Below are 18,444 nucleotides of genomic sequence, written 5' to 3'. Positions count from 1 at the left end.
GTGTGTGTGTGTGTGTGTGTGTGTGTGTGTGTGTGTGTGTGTGTGTGTGTGTGTGTGTGTGTGTGTGTGTGTGTGTGAGGACACTTCACAGAAGATATCAAAATGTTGTGTATATCGGCACAAACGTTCGTGATTGTAACATAGTTTTAATTTTGGACGTGTCAGAAATATCGAGATGACACAATAGATGTTGTTTTAATGTATATTTGTCTCCGTTTTGATACAATTCACTTTTTGTAACGCGCGCACTTATAATCGCGGTATTTAATAATACATTATCACTCGAGTTTCTGTACTTACAAATTTTATATAATGTTACAATATCCTCTTCAGTGCATCGAATACGAAAAAAAAACAATCTCGCAATATCAAAGTCCAGCACTGCTTAATAAAATCTCGCTAGAGAGAAATATTCAACACAATCACGTTTTTTACGAATGAATTACACTTGGAAAATATTTAAGGGACAGATGCCCGGATTCGTGGCAATGCTTTAGGGATAATATTCTGAGCCACGCGGTAGCCTGGGACAAACACTTTGAGCTACTCTGTAGCAATGCCTTGAGTGTAATCGTCTGAGCTATCTTTTCGTAACACTTAAATTCGTAACGTACTTAGATTAAATTCGCGAGCTCGCTCGAAACGTTCGACACCATGGTCGATTTTTAACTGGTCTCGTTGAATTTCCACTTTCCTCGTCGATTACTGAAAATGCCCGAACTCGAACTCCGATAGCAATCTGAGACTACAGTCGCGAGATCAAACGAATTATGACGCCAAATAAATCACGTACCGATGTCAATAACGTACACCACTTTGATCAAAAAGTTCCCGGAATTACCATCAGGTGATGCTCTGAGTCAGCTGATTTGAGTTCTGCTTTTTGGTTAGGTTGCCACATCTATCATTGACATTCCCACCAAATTTTATCACCATTTCATTTAGCTTGACATTTGTAAAACTTACGCCGTCTTGAGTACATCTACCTCTGCACGTATTTTCGATTTTTTACAGTTTTAAAAATGGAGTTGAATTTGCAACAACGAGTTTGTATTAAATTTTGCATTAAAAATGGATTCAATGGTATGAAAACCTTGGAAAAGTTGGAAACTGTTTCAGCAGTGACACTCTAAAGAAAACAGCTGTTTATGAGTAGCATGAAAAAACCATTACGGGGAACGCGTAATGGTTTTAACAGCCGAAAGGAGGTAATGGAAAAATCGAAGACGGCTCTGATGGCTACACCGACAATAGAATTCCAGAAATGTTTCAAAAGTTGGAGCAAGCGTTGGCATAAGTGCGTTGCAGTCAATAGGGAGTACTTTGACAATATCACTTTTGATGAATAAAACTTGTATTTTGCATTTTTTGAATAAATTCTGGGAACGTTTTGATCAAGGTAGTATGTCACGGATTGGATGAAAGAACGCCGGAGATTGATATACAATCGGCAGCGATGACTATCGTAAACGAACCGAAGTCTTTCTTTCCGCTATCTACTTCGGATCTTCCATACGTTTAGTGTGTGGCATGACATCTATATGCTCTATGTACGTGCGTGCATGCGTGCGTGCGTGCGTGCATGCATGCGTGTATATGTGTTTATTTGTGCACATAATTTCTTTGTTTAATTTTATCCAGATTTCTTTGAAATATCGATGAAAACGAAGAAGAGAGCGAAAATGAAGATAGAGAGAAAACGTATAATAATTATATATTGATTTATTATTTTGCATTATTATGCAATTCTGTTGTCACTGATATTTTGGATTTAAAAATTGACAAATTATATATACACTATAATAAAGTACTTATATACCTAACAAAAAATTAAATATATTTTTAAAAAGGTTAATACTCAAATCTTATTTTTAAGCTCATTCATTTTTATACTATTTATTTTTAAACAAATTTTATTCTATTTATGTCTGTTGTTATCCTTTAATTATTCATTATAAAATCATTGGCTCCCTCTGCGTTCAGCAAAATATTTATTTCGCAATTGTTTTCTTCACGCTGATTGAATTATAATATTTTAAGATCGAATTATATTTTATGAATTATATTTTAAGAAGAATGATCTTATTTTAGCATTCATAAAAATGATTCTGTTAAACGCATCCATTGTTATATGTACATACAATTTCAGTTTTACACTTCACATTTGAAAATGCGCTCGTGTTTCGATGCGTTTCCAGTTGTGCCTCATTCACGTTCTGTTGTCCGTACTCTTATTATAGGTACTGTATATATTTCTGTCCTGCTCAATGAGTTTTCTTCTTTCTACGCATATGCCAAAAGAGGATAGAAGATAGAAGAAGATAGAAAGATATTTCTGTCTTTTAGATGTTGCTCAGCTTGACATCCATATTCCCCTTCCATCATTGTAAATTCTAATCCATTCTAATCTGCATCTAATTATACTAGATTCTCACAATGTATATAATGTAATTTATGCAGGTTATGTATAACTGACTTTGTGTAATGTATTGTAATGTTTTGTGATACATAATATGTAATACATAATATGATATGACTTGTTTTACTAAAATTATGTATAGACGGTGACAGATATGCCTTAACGCCTGAAATTATTCGAATATTGGAACATATTTAGAGCACGCTCTCCATCTCTAGAGACGAAGAGCCGGGACAGCTCTGAATATCTCAATATTCGTACAATTTTAGTGTTAAGGCGGGTTGCGCGCTACTCTTCAAATTGAGAACGTGTTTCTTTGTGGACTGAGTGGTTCGATTGCATCATCGATAGTATTGTTTTTGGTGCATTATTTTTGTGATCTCGTGCGCAGATCACTTTGTTTCTTTATTATCTATCCATTTTCATAGCATAGACCGCGCTTCCTGGTCTACGAGGAGAAGATGAGGCTTCGAGCTCGGGATGGAGGTCGAGCTCGGGATGGAGGTCGAGCCCGGTCACTCCCCGCTTCCTCCTCTCCATCTGTCTCTTCCCTTCCTTCTACGAGTATAAATAAGATGAAATTATGTTCCAAACCCAAATTTGGTAGGAAAAACTCCCTTTACGATCTAGGGAAAAAAAATTCGTCAACTTAAAAGATTGGAAGCTTCTTTACAGGGTAAACGTCTCCAGGCATCCACGCTGTTCTGCAGGCTATTACCAGACATCAATTAACGAGATTTACAACGACGCTGTAGACCTTTCTTTCTCAAAAGAGGACTTTGTACCACCTGCTGATATGCTTCTTTCTAACTTCTGTGAGACTAACAGCAACAATCTATCTCTCCGCAAAAGACTATACTTTGAGACTTTAGAGAAAGAGCCTGTCGTCAGTAAGGCACGAGCAATCAGGGCATGAAAGACAACAACGACCTCTGCCTTATATAGTGCCTTTCATCTTGACGCGACTAACTATGTAAGCAAAGAACAAGATAAGACAGGTAAGAGTAAGAATGTGTCTTTCGAGAACTTCTATATCCTCTTTGACTTATCACCATTTGTTGTTCATATATACTCGGCTACAACGCATACGCAGACCACACTGCACCCACTGCATGTCTGTCACATTATTTCTCAGATTGCATATAATGACATTATTGAAAGCCGTAAAATTGGCCGGGATAAGATTCTGATAGAACTCAAAACGGCTTCAGCTGTTAATAATCTCGTCAAATGCTTTACAGAGCCATAATCTCAAAGCTTACATATAAACTCAACAAATAAAAAAAAGCTTACATACAAAGCTTACATATCACACTCTACTACGCACAAGCATGACATCCGAGACATTCCTGTTGACATCGAAGAAGATTTTGTCAAAAGACATTTGATCTCTCAATGCAAGGTTATCGAGATTAGCCGCTGCGCTCATGCGCAGATCCAACGGGATGGGATCCAAAGGACGGAAATCCATCTCCGTATATTCATACTCAAGCTCGAACCGAGCTTAATGAACCTCTACGTGATCCCAGAGAAGACATTCTCGAAATGGACGCATCCCACACTTTCGACTGGCAATGGCGTTGCGTTCACTCCAACTCTTTCTGATCAGTCTAATCAACCGGATGTCAACATGGATTCCAATCTTCTATCTTCTTCTCCCCCATCTTCCTCTTACAATCCACATTCTTCGATTCTTGCTCATAACCAATTCGACCTTGCTTTGCCTTTTACAATTCATCTTTTCTGTCTTCGCACAACTCAGTAACATATCTATCGCTTTTGATTTATCAAATATACTACTCTTAACCTTCTAATTAGCAAAATTCACTTGTAAAAGAGCTATCCCATCTAACAGTTTCACTTGCATGCAGTGAAATTGTAGAGGAGAGGAACTGTAAAGGTAAAATTCCCCATTTGACGGACTTTATTTCTGAATTCGACCTTGTTTGTCTACAGAGACGCTGCTTGACTGCTACCTCTTTTTCAACATCTGGCATTAGAAAGGATATATCCTCTCAAGGTCAAAGGAGTTTATTTATTCTGATTAGAAGCCACATCAATTTTCAGATACTTGATCTTACATAGTTACATATCGCACTAATCTCAGTCGAGATTCAGGATATTAGAATTTTTATGGACAATGAACCTCTGTACATCGTCAACATATATCGTCACCGAGATAAGGACACCCCCCCCTCCCCCCAGTGACTTATGCAAGATGTTCTTTCGGCCAAAAGGTCAGATTCATTTTTATGGAAGATTTTAACGCACATCACATGGCGTGAGGCTGCGAATATGTCGACCGAGAGGGCGACTACTGGCAATCTTGGATGACCTTGGTGCTATTATTTTAAATGATGGTACATTCACCCTCATTCACCCTCCAATCACAGACGTTCTTTCATCGACTTGTGTATAGTTTCTTGTAATCTAGCACTTAGCTCCTCTATTACTCTAGATGATTCTGATTATAGTGACTATCTTCTTGTAAAGGTGCAACTGATCGCTCTCCTCAGTCGAGATCTAGATTTTGTTATAAAATCAATCTGAAGCAAGAGACTGACAGACTGAACAACATTTTGAGCAACACTGCTCTTCTCTCCTCCTGCAATTCACTTGGTCAACCAATGAAGGCTTATGAGGATTTAGTACAGGAGATTAAACATAGCATATAAAGCTTGCTGCTCTCAGCAAAGCTAAGCAATCGCGATAACGCTCTTTAGACGATCGGCGTAAATAGCCCCTTTGGTGGAACGATACTTGTCGCAATGCTGTTGCAGCGAGAAAACTTGCCTGCGGAATATAAGTGCAATCTATCTTGGGAAAATTATCTAGCTTATAAAAAACAATGTGCTTTGACTAAAATTCTACGTAGGGAAAAAAGACTTGGCTGAAAAAAACTTTGTAGTAGCTTTAATCATCGTACTCAGCTAGATTATAGTCCCCCGTCAAATCTTTTAAAAACAAAAACAGCGATATATCACAGACTAATTCTCTCGACTTTGGAACTATTTGTGAAGACATGATAAACAAGTTATGTCTTCCTTCTTTCCTACAATACGATTATTTGTTCTCTCAGGATATGCTGACTGAAGACGTAATAATTCTTCTAATCTTATCACGGAAATAGAAACTCCAATTTCAAGGGCCAAGCTTGATTGCTATCAAGAAGTCAAAAATCGCTTCTGTCTCTAGTCTTGACAAGATCAATAATCGCATCATTTTTATTCTTTCTAATCACTTCAGGGACGCCTTGATGGAAATCTTCAATGGCTTTCTTGGCACATCTGCATCAGACTTGCTTGAACTCCTCTCACAAGGGCATAGAGGGTAATGAAAGATCGGACAAACTCGCTAAACTAGGTGCTAAACAGGATGTTATCTCATCTTATTGGAAAAAATCCTTGATTGTCCTTATCCCTTCCGGCAAGGGCGTCAGATCGATCTCACTGCTTTCTTGTTTTCTGAAGACTATGGAAAAGATCATATATAACAAGATGATATATCAAGTCGTATTTCATCCTTTCTGAATTTCAGTTTGGCTTTCGCCCAGCTCGTTCGTGCACGGATAATCTCATCACATTTTCTAATCGCATTCATGTTGCTAATCTCCCCGCCTTTTTATTATCTGCGTCTTTATCAACATAGCTGGTGCGTTCGACAATGTACAACCTTCAATCCTTATAGAAACGCTGAGGGGTCTTAGTGTCCTTGTTAAGATTGCAAATTCATACAAAACTTGGTTATGGAAAGAGAACTCTATTTTGTTAGGAATGGCTTAACAATCCTCTTACAGCTCACAAGGACACGCCTTAAGGTTCATCCCTCAGTCCAATTCTATTTAATCTTTATCTACACGATATAGAAAACTGTTTTGGAGGTGGGATCACCATTCTAATGTATACTGATAACCTCGTGATGTTTTCTTCAAATGCCAATTTAAATGTGGTTGCTTCCATTCAAGAATCTCTCATCTCTCTTTCTACTTATTTGAATAATAAAAGACTAACATCTCGCCGTCTAAATTGCAATGCATGATGTTTTTGAGAAGTAGATCTGCTCCTGCGTTTCAACATCTTATAATTGATAACCGAGACCTGTTGTTGAGACCTGCAGATTTTTAGGTATCTTGTTTGATAGGAGATTGATAGGTAAGACTCATCTCAAATATTTAATCAACAAAGAGAAATCAATATCGTCTTCTTTATTTGGCTTTATTATTGGCGCTCATCTCTATCAATTCTTGTTATCTATCACGTTGTCTTCAGGGAATCTATCTTGATGGCAGTCAGGTTTTCCAATTCAAAGGAAATTAATTTCATTTTTTAGATGTGTGGAATGTTTGCAATGGAAAGCAATTCGCATAATCCTAGGCTATAGATTCTCTACGCCTATTAACGTTATATTGACTGAGACACGCGAGCCTCCTTTACGCATTAGATTCAACTATCTTGCGTCTAGATATTTAATTAAAAATTTTTCGAGGCGTGATAGTCTATCTATAGATAGCTTGAAATAGCTGGAAAGCTGTTTCTATTACCTCTCGCTCCAGAATCACTACATGTCAAAGCATTCTTATTTTTAAGAAATATATTCTGTTCAAGCACTTGAAAAATGATATTAAACACTCAATGTTCCTGACTCTTTTCTATATTCATATTCTGTTTCTATACTATTACTAGACTTTTCAAATATGGTGATCGATGATGGCACTCCCAAGGAGTTGTTTCTTTCTTAGCCGCTTTCAGGAATTTATACATCCTCTCATACAGGAAGACTACGCTTGCTTTTACACAGATGGATTCAAGTTTGAGGATAACTGCACGGATACTGAGAATGTCTTGGAATCCCTTTTATCATCTCGCCTGAATATTGACTACTTGATCTATCAGCCATCAAAAACCAATTCTACTTAACATTACGAATGAACATCTACATCAGACTTGCTTGAACTCCTCTCACAGGGGCATAGAGAATAATGAAAGGACGGACGAACTCGCTAGGTGCTAAACTAACTAGGTGCTAAACAGGGTGATAGAATTGATTTGGAGATCCTTTACTCTGATTTATTTTCAGAAGCTAAAAGTTCTGCTGTGGAGCAATACAGAGAGAGATACTATCTCGACGAGAAATTTAGATGGAAGGACATTATGAACAATTCTTTCGCTCTCAAGCTGTCATGGTTTAATAAACATTTCTTTAAGAGAGAAGAGATTGTCTTAATCAACCGTCTACGCGCAAATCATTATAATCTTAACTACAGCCTTCACAGGAAAAATATAGTTGCAACTAAGGCCTGTTCCTGCGGCGATCCTACTCAGGACATAAATCATATCATTTTCTAATGTCCGTTCACTTCTCCTAAGGCTGATTCATTACATATATTAATAGTTTTTCATTCATGTGCATCTGTAACTCTGAACGATATCTTCCCTCTCCTCAAAAACCTTTCCCCTAGTTATGTCGATTACTCATTTCTTAAATCAAACAACTTCAACATTTAAAACTCCCCAGCCGAGCTCGCTTTCACCCTTCTAGGAACTTTTGTTTCGCATATGGAGCTTATGCTCCCCTCTTAATTCGATGGACTACTCTATGTTACTTGCAAGTCTCGCTGTCTCCGGCGATCATTTTCGATTCTGGCTCAACTTGCAACTATCGACTCAACTTGCAGTCAGGGCCACTCTAGAGATAATAGTAATCAGTGTTAAGGCATCTCTGTCACCGTCTGTATACATTTTGATAGGTTAGCGTATGCAACTGCATTCGCGCAAGTACGTGGTAATTGATAAACTCGCACTATAGAGAGGGTACTCTATAATTTTGGTATTCCATTTTTATTGCTCCATAGGGCCAAATTTAGAGAGACTCTACTGTATATAGCGGTATTGATTCAAAAAGTATTAATTGACACTCCTCCTACCATTAATTTAATTCTTTTGCTAAATGTTCTAAATCTAGGATAGTTTGCGAAATACTAGGGAGTGTTTAATAAAAAAAAAAGCTCTTTAGCTGCTGTAATCCGTTGTGATTCGGAGCACGTTCAAGCGCACTATAAGAATCGATGTACAATAACATTTCCGCGAACACATATCTTACGCACAGCAAAAAACAGTACATAGTATAAATTGGCTGAAAATGCTTTCGACAGTTCACTTTGGATGCGCAGTTAACTTAGAATTTTGCAATTTGGATCTCAGTTACTCTTCACTATTTGGATCAATTATTTTATTGTCAAAAAGTAAATAATGCCCTAATAATAATTTTGAATAGTTATTGCAATAAATGCAATACATATTGAAGATAAAAACAAATACAATTTTTCAAACTTAGATAATTTTTGAACAAGTCAATATATCAACCTCCGCATTGAATCAAAAATTTTCTTTTTTTATGCCCTTTCAAATATGTTACAATAGCAGGATTTCTATTTAAAATGTTTAAGTTGAGGCCATCTTGAGGAAGAGGAGGTTAACCTCCCCGATCCTCTTAAAACAGTAATCTCTCGAAATGATGAACATGTATTCATAGTTTTTCATAATTTTAAACTGTTTCATAAGTTTAAACTGTAAATATAGGGGTGGTAACAGACTTTATAGACATCCTGTATGCACGCACACAGCTATATTACAACTCTATATAAATAATTTATAATTATTATTAATGCATCAGATATCCGGGAAATATCCGGTATCCGGTTAAAATTTTTATATTCATTGCTTGCATCATTAATGCAGAATTTTATTTTAGCTGAATTTCTTGCACAGTTCCTATCTCTTTCCTCTTTTTATTTTCATATTGGAAAGATAAACAAAATTATTATTGCTATTTTTCCCTGCTTGCTGCTCTTCTTTTTGAAAATCATTTTCCAGATATCCGGCAATATATCCGGAAAAATATTCAACATGATAGGGAAGTATCCAGCTAAATAATTATTCTACTGGATATTCGACCGAATATCGTATATTCGAAAATAATTTGACGCCGGATATCCGATAATTTTAAGATCCAGTGCATCCCTAATTATTATGTCAATAAATATTAGAATTCATATAATGTATTATAGTAATAATAGTCAAATAGAGTAATAGTGAAGAGAAAATTACATTTTGATTTAATGAGATCGCGCTATTTCCGAGAAAAATTCTAAAATATTCTGTATAGTAAACTCGAGTGTTACATTACTGTCTGGATAACAGCGTTGTATTAGTTCTTCAATGTTTCTATATTGCGCGATAAATTCATTTTGCATCTCGCGCCAAACAACCTGGAAATTAAAAATTTAGCAATATATAAAAAGTAGATAAAAACGAGAAAATAATTTTCATGCTTTTAAGGATTGTTTCATGTTTATAAGGACTTATAATTATCGTTAAATCATTAAAAATGTCATCTCTCACATTCTACTTACTTGTAACAAATTCTCCTCTTCATATAGATGCTTTTCAACTTTTCGATATAAATTCTCCAGACCTTTCTTAACTTCTCTTGCCGGATATTCCTTCACTACGCGTCGCAATTCTTGCTTGCTAAAGGCCATTTGATAACTGACTTCAGATTCTTTCACACCAGCGCCTACCTTGGCTTGTACGCCTTCGAAAAAAAGCTGAAAAATAAACATTTCTGAATAATATTCTTATAATTACAGAAATATTTTTATATGGCAATTTACATTAAGTTTTTCAAGAGGTCGTCCAAAATATTGCGTAACATAAGCGCGAAGGGCGTCTTGATATTTTTGCTTGGCTTCTTTTCGCTCATGATCCAAAATCGAAATTTTTAATTGTGAGAGAAGATCATAGAGATGATGAAAATTTTCTAAAAGTATGATATATTAATATAATAATTATATGCAATAATTATTAATAATTGAAATTAGATAATTTTATTATGTACTATATTTTCTAATTACCCATTTTTATCACTTCCTGAGGCGTCTTATGATGTTCTCGACTGTGAATAACAATAGCCTCGAACATAGTACTCACAAGCTTCGTGTACCATTTCTCGAGATCAACCTTTCTATCAGAATTGCGGAAAATCTTCTCTGCGGTTCTTGCAAATGGTCCAAAGTTTTCTATATATGGTAATATACCACATTTGTGTCGACGATTAACTTTTGTATCGCACAATATGGATTGTAATTGCGCTTGCATGAATTTATCAAACGCTCGTTTTACGTGGATCAGAGAGGATGCAAATGTCATCGATAAAAACGAGCCGGTATCTTGAGCGGACATGACATGCTGTGATAAACGCACTAATACGTACATGCACCAACTGTAAATAGTATACACACAAATACATACAAACACACATATATGTATACATATACAGAGTGCGTCATCAAATCCGGACAAATCGAACAATTTCTTTAAACAAAATGTTTTTAATGAAAAATTAAATATTACAAAAAATTCTTTTACATGACACTTGGGGGATCCCTGAGCATAATTATTCGACATATCCCTCATTAGCTTGAATGACGGCCTCTATTCTCGGTCTGAAGCGTTTGCACGCTGTAATGTAGCGCTGTCCATGCTGACGAATGCTGCCTTAATAGCGGTCCTTATAATAATGTTACATTAGGATATCGAGACTTGTTTGTGACCCTTTCAATTATGCTCCATAATAGAGATTTAAATCTGGGCTTGGGAGATCAGAATTCCTTGGACCAAAACATATATCATTGTCTGAGAGCCAATTTTAAATCAAATGATTCGGTATGAACCGGTGCATCGTCCTGCTAAAAAATATATGACCTTCTGGATGCCACAGTTTCCACGGCTTCATTACATCTATCAGAACGCGCAACGATTGCCCTGGATTATCCGAAATCAGCGTTTGAGCCCTTTCAATGACTGCGAGAATCCTCGCGGTGCGTTCTTTCTCTTCCTTGCTGGCATACTGGAACCTTCGTATCTGTTCTAAGCCGTATTTGCTACAACGGTTGATTTCAGATATCCAAAGAACTGAATTATTTCCGTTGCCCAGCATGAAGGCCTACGATGATCGTGGCTCTTCGATTATACTCTGCACTTGGTTTTAACATCGCCATTTTGAGAATATGACTGTTTATTAGAAACATCAGGTTTTCTTATACGCCAACAACAATCTCTAGCGGAGGCACAATATAACGGAAAATTTAAATTGAAATTTGTCCGGATTTTGATGATCTTGTATACAGAGCATCCCTGAGTAAATTTTTGCCAAGCACTTTTATGTAGATAGAGCGAACTAAATTGAATCGAAATGTCCTTTACCATTTTACAATTTTTGCAATAGTTAAGGGGATCTTAAGCCGTCTGTATTATCAACTAAATCATATAATTTTTGGATAACATACTTTTTTCTCTTTCTTTCACAGATTCGAAAATTCTTTTCCAGGATTAAAGTATACGCATTAATATGTATTTGTGAGATGGAATTTATGCCGAGAACAATCAAAAATTTCAAAATTGATATATTTTTTTATCATTTCTTAGTGTAACATGATGTCTCAAGCTGTTTAGTCATGACAATATTTGCTTGATACAAAAATTTTGCAACCTACACTTAAGAAATAGTAATCACAAACATATAGTTTGCACGAACCCTTGAGTCCTTAAAATAAGACTGACTATGAATACCGGCAAAAGTGACTATGAATACCGGTCTATTTGGCGTCGTGATATTGGTACTGAATCTTTCCTTGTTTAATATATTTTATATTTCTCTTTATAGAAAGAGAAACATAAAGTGTGTTAAATAAGGAAAGATTCAGTATCAATTTTACAGCGAAGCAGGTCCGTATTCATAGTCGATTCTTACATTTAAGACTGTCTTAAGTACAGTCTTAAAATGTCATAAGTCAAATCGAGAACTATGTTAGCATCTTAGAACGTTATTTAAGACAGTTTTAAAATAAAAACGAACTATGAATATCGCCCCATGTTTAGCGTTTCACATTTGACAACCTTGGTCTCTAACTGACATTCATAGACAGAGACGGCGGAGACATGCTTGCAAATTGTACACATCATGTTATCCCTTTCACCATGAATGCCCTGGAAAAACAGTGACATCTGATAACGTGACTTCATCAGAGTTCGAGCTTCACTTTAGGATCCTTTTAACCATTGCGAAAAATTACAAAATGATAGAGGACTTTTCGACTCAGTTTAGTCCGCTCTATCTACACAAAAAGCGCTTGGCAAAAATTTATGAGATACTGGTGTGTGTGTGTGTGTGTGTGTGTGTGTGTGTGTGTGTGTGTGTGTGTGTGTGTGTGTGTGTGTGTGTGTGTGTGTGTGTGTGTGTGTGTGTGTATCTGGGGGGGGGAGTGTGGGGATGTGTATACAAGAGTATATTAAAGAGTATATTATATCATAATAATTAACCTACTTATTAAAATCTACTTATTAAAAACTCTAAATAATTTTAAAGAAAGCAGAAGTCCAGGGTTGCCACAGAAAATGAATTTTAAAATTCCTTACTTTTCAAGATTTCCCAGATGACATAGTGAAAAATTTTTCATGATTAATATGAAATATTAATATGAAATTAATATGATTAATATGAAATATGTAATCTTAAATTTTATTAAATTAAAATGAACCGGAAATGTTCAACACAAACGAGGGAATTTGATTATGTTAGTACCATCATGTTAATGTCTAATATTATTTTTGTGTAAATTTTTGCAATTTCTAGTTCAACCAAACTACGCACCGACTATTTGACAATCTTAGACTGAAGTAGGAATATTACAAATTAAATAGAGCAATTTAATCAATAAACTGAAATTCCAGATTCTTTCATATTTTTCATGATTTTTTCAGGTTTTTCCTGATCAATTTATATTTTCATGGCTTATATATATTTTCAGGTCTGTGGCAACCTTATAACTCATTATTTTTCAAAGCTCAACTCACAAGCTGTCAATTTTGTCCAGGAAACTGATAAAGTTGTTCAATTCTGTTTCCAATGACGGGAATATCGCGGCCATAGTCGCACGAACATCTTCGTTTACTTGACGCTCCAGTCGTTTGCTTGTCGTCGAAGTTACCGATCCAGGACTTGCTGCACCATTGTTAACATTCTCTACTTCTTCCATCTCGCTACTCTGCACAAAGCAACAGACATTCATAAGAACAGACAGTCATAAGAAATTGTAATAAAAATTTATCAATGTACTTACTTTGGAGGGCGACAGAACAGAATCCAATTGAAGAAATGAGACACAAAAGCCTTGTTCAGCGAGACATACTGGCTGCATCTGCGAAAGTACACAATTGAGGACTGAATCTAAAAGATTCCCTTCATCCATTGGAGTCCATATTTCACCACTCAGCAAACAGATAGGCGCCGGATTAAGTAAATCTTCATTCTTTTGACCACTAGACCTCGATGTATTTACTTAAAACGTATCTTCTTATTAATATATAATTTACGAGAATGACATATGCAGAAAAGTGTTAAAATACGCAATTGTAATCTAACTATTAAGGCTTTTAAATGCTCATCATTTCATTTATCGTATATTTATTAATTGAAATTTTACTGCAGAAAATCTTCTATTACTCTACCTTGCAGACGTTTGCTAATGAGCTTATTTTTAGCTTCCTCGAAAAAGCGCTTCAGATCTCTCTTGTACAATTTGCTCATAGTATCAGTATAAACCTTAGTTAATTGTACAAAGGCTTTATTGTCTAATGCTCTTAATAATTGCATTAATTCAGTATATGGTACAAGCTCGTTATGAACTCCTTGATGAGTCGGTAATATTAAATCCGTCATGGAAGTAGATGTATCTCCAATATCGTTACCCTAAAATTTGATTAGAAATTGACAAAAATATTCTTGTTATGATTTTATATATATCCAGTAAAAACGAGAATGGATTGAAATTAATTAAAAATTGCAATTCATTTTAATTTATGTGGTTTAGAGCCCGGAGCTGAATTGAAATATCTGACGGCATAAATTGATTTCTGTTCATAAAATAGATAAAAAATAAAACGACTTGAAAATAAACTTCCCGTAAATATTCTTTTGATTTTACAATAACATTTATAATTCTTTTTTATGAATATAATTTTCATATCATTTTTATTAATTTCAATCGAAATAGGAATATTCTTATTATATTGTACTCGGATATAAATTCAGGACTTACATATTTCCGTCATAACTTTTTTTATTTAAATACAAGTGTGTATTTGCATAATTTTAAACTGTGATGTATTCACAACTTACAAATTATTGAATTTTTTTTTAATTGAAATGAATTCAAATAAGACTATTCTTATTTATAATTTTGAACTAGGATGTATTCATAGCTAACTTATTTACAACATAAGTATTTTTGGATTCAAATGGATAAAAATGAATACGAAATGTATTCATCATGTTGAATTCGAATGATTTCTGTTCGTATTATATTATTTTTTGATTGAAATGATTAAAATATAAAATGCGCTATTCATCATGTTAAATATGTATTCATGAATTAAAATACGAAATAATTATTCACCGCGTTGAATTCAGATGTATTGAATTCATGGATTCAAATGGATTTGAAAAATCAAAAGCGTAAATTCGGAAATATCGAAATGAATTTCTATTCATTTCTATTCATTAATTTTAATTTATTCTTGTTTACTATAAATATATATATATTGGATTGTCTGGAAAGTTCATGTCGATTTTGAAGGAAAATTGAAACGCAGAAGATTTAAATTTTAGTATACATTTATTAAATTATATACAATAGATTAGTCGGCACGAACTTTCCGGATAACCCAATATATGTATATATAGGTATATATATTAACCTGTATAATATTAAGGATATATAAATCATATTATACACGTCTCCGAATTCGCGTACCATCAATTACCAACGTATTCTCTGTGAAATTCTAAGATGAAAAGCCCTCTACCATCCGATGAATAAAATTTGAATGATGAGATATTGAAGTTGATGAATAGGCGTGCATGGAATTCACGTCAGAATCAGCATAATTGAGACTGGCGCAAAGCATTTCTGACACTTATATTAAAGTATGTTTTTCATTACATTTAATTTAACTAATTAGAATTTTTAATTTAACTAACTAAAATTTATTTAAAATACATAAATTTGTTTTAAAAATTTGAAAATTGTTTAAAACACCCACAAATTATTTAAAAACAAAAAAATTATTTATAAAACTTTAATATTATTTAACGCGCGCGAATATTGAAGAGATTTAACGAATATCAATATGTTACAATTATTTAAAAAAAAATTTATTATTGCTTTAAAAATAAAAAAAATGTAAATATCATAATATTATAAATATCATAATATATTCATAATTGCTTAAATAACTCATAAAAATATAAAAAGTGTTTTAGATTCTGCAATTTGTTTTAAAAATCCTAAAAATATTCAATACAATCTTAAAATTGTTTACAAAATCTTATCATTGCTACAAACCTAAAAATTGTTTAAAATATCTAAAATAATTCACAAAAATTAAAAATTATTATGAAATATTGTAAATTCTTTTTCTTGATTTAAAAATCGAAAAATTATATAAAATACTTTAAAATTACTTTAAAAATTTTAAATTATTATTAAAACCTGCAATTTATTGTAAAAAATACTAAAAATTGTATTAATTATTAAAATCATTTTGTTATATAATAAAGCAATAATAAACTTTTTAAAATAATTGGAACATTGCTTATATATTTGATATTGTTAAACTTTTTTAATATTCAAATAATATTAACATTTTATAAATAACTTTCATTATTTTCAAATAATTTTCAGACGTTTTAAACAATTTTTAAATAAAACAATTGATGTATTTTAAACAATTTTTAACTAATTAGTTAAATTAAATGCAAAGAATAATGAGAAACACGCTTTGACACTGTGCACTGAAGTGTCAATTTCGGTTGTGCCGATCCTGATCGCGCGAATTCCACGCGCGCCCATTCGTCAACTTCAATATCTCATCATTCAAATTCCACTCATCAGATTGCTTTTTGGTTTTTTTCACAATTTTTCATTTTAGAATTTTACGAAGAATACGATGGTAACTAGTGGTATGCGAGTTCTGAGACACCTTATATATTGAATGTATTGAAAGTCTGAATGTTTCGACGCACAGTCACATCTGAGATAAATTAATTTCATAAGCGAATGTCCGAACGTTTCGGCGCGCGGTCATATCTCTCTATTTCGATTCAACAAAAAATATATATTATTATTATTTGAAACATCTAAAATCTTTAACCGTTCATTAAATACATATTTATGTTCTCATTTACAAGATCGTTTGTTAATTTTAAAACACGCTGCCTTATTATGCGTTTTCTCACTATCAGTATTGCGAAATATTTCTGAAACCTTACTGTCGAGTTGGCTAAGATATTCGCCTCGAAAAGTTGAGAGATCGAATTCTGACTGAGGTTAATATTTTTCGCAATAAGATTTTTATAAACAATTAACGGACTCCTCGAAATCAAAATAAAAGTTTAACAACAAACGGGCTTAAGAAGTCAGCGCTAAAAACAGTGCGCAATATATATAAATTTAAATTATTTAATATTCTTAGTCAATGTTTACATAAACATACATAAAACGTTTTGGCTCAAATTCGAGCCAAAGCATATAAAAGCGATAAAACGGATTAATCAATATAATAAGTTATGTTAAATTATGTGATCACCTGGGGGTCGATTGTGTATCTCGAAATCTAGTATAAATGATAAAAGTGAGCTCTCACTTGATTGGATAGTTTTCATCATAATGGAAATGTGTCTCGTGACATTGCTCGACAAGAAATTCTATGTTTCAAATTTCTATGTTTCAAATTATATCAAATGGTGTTAAAGCGTGTCGAGATTGATTGAAATTAGTTGAAATTTATAATATTAAAATCCGTTCTATTTATAGACATATTGGTTTCCAGTAATGAACATTATTTTTATGCTTTGTATAGAGCAAAAATGACAAAATTCGCAAGACATTTGAATTTAATAAGAAGACTACGGGATATTCAAGATCCATTTGAAATCCCAGACAATATATAATATTTAAAAAATTATATAGATTAGTATATAAATATATTAAGTATATAAATTATTTAAATAACTAAGATAATGAAATGATCTATATGATCAAAGCAAATCTTCATGTCTTATAATATTTTTTGTGTAAATTTTAAAATTTCCAGTTCAAACGAAAATTATAAAATTGTAAGATTATAAAATTCACTTAAAAATATTATTGTACACTAAGATCCGACCCTATATAGATAATTTTATTATGTTAGTTATTTGAATAATATATGGTTCATAAATATCGTAATGTTGAAATAAATTATATTGTTATAAATTATACATATACACGTGAATGTTTACGTACGTCACAACAAAAGTGTTATGTATTATCTTGGTCACGTACGAGTATCACTTGCACTTCGCATTCACATTTGTGATTTTTACTCTCGTGAGCATAGGGATATTATATTTTCACTATGCTCATAGTTACTCGTGCGTATTTTTTTATGTAAGATGAAAGTGCGAGAAGTAAGAATATTCGGCGATACGCAATCGCTCCCCCGTTTTAGTCGTTTCTTATTTTATCTTGCTAAGTAAGGAATGAAGACAAAAACAATTTTCATTACATTCACGCTAGTTCCTTGACTGGATGGAAAAAAATTGTAAAATTCTTCAACTCCACTACTGTAGCAAAATTGTTCAAACTTAAAATTACAAGAAATTCTTTATCGTCACAAATTAAAATTATAACTGTATAAATAATTTAAATTTATATAATTTAAATTTCGCACTGATTTCTTAAGCCCCTTCGTTGTTGAAATTCTTTGCAATTATTTTAACTTAATTTAGAGAGGATTACTACTGTCTTAGATTGAATGTGTTGAAAGTCTGAACGTTTTGGCGTATAATCACATCTGAGATAAATTAATTTCATATACAAGAATGTCCGAATATTTCGACGCGTAATCATATCTTAAATAACGAAG

At 33.4% G+C, this 18,444-nt stretch overlaps 1 protein-coding gene across 1 annotated transcript in view; it reads right to left on the bottom strand.

The window, feature by feature from the left end:
- Positions 1–9,533: 9,533 nt before the first annotated feature.
- LOC105617090 (exocyst complex component 1) overlaps positions 9,534–18,444 on the bottom strand; it is a 24,017-nt gene continuing 15,106 nt past the window's right edge. Inside the window, exons 5-11 of the mRNA XM_012198668.1 lie at positions 13,987–14,227; positions 13,599–13,816; positions 13,333–13,523; positions 10,332–10,699; positions 10,092–10,237; positions 9,831–10,025; positions 9,534–9,686 (exon numbers count right to left, since the gene is read on the bottom strand). Coding sequence (XP_012054058.1) covers positions 9,534–9,686; positions 9,831–10,025; positions 10,092–10,237; positions 10,332–10,699; positions 13,333–13,523; positions 13,599–13,816; positions 13,987–14,227 — 1,512 coding nt within the window. The remainder of the gene's footprint in view (positions 9,687–9,830; positions 10,026–10,091; positions 10,238–10,331; positions 10,700–13,332; positions 13,524–13,598; positions 13,817–13,986; positions 14,228–18,444) is intronic.

Source organism: Atta cephalotes (genome assembly GCF_000143395.1).
Source record: "Atta cephalotes unplaced genomic scaffold scaffold00011, whole genome shotgun sequence".
NCBI lineage: Eukaryota > Metazoa > Arthropoda > Insecta > Hymenoptera > Formicidae > Atta > Atta cephalotes.
This window is presented reverse-complemented; position numbering and strand designations above follow the sequence as displayed.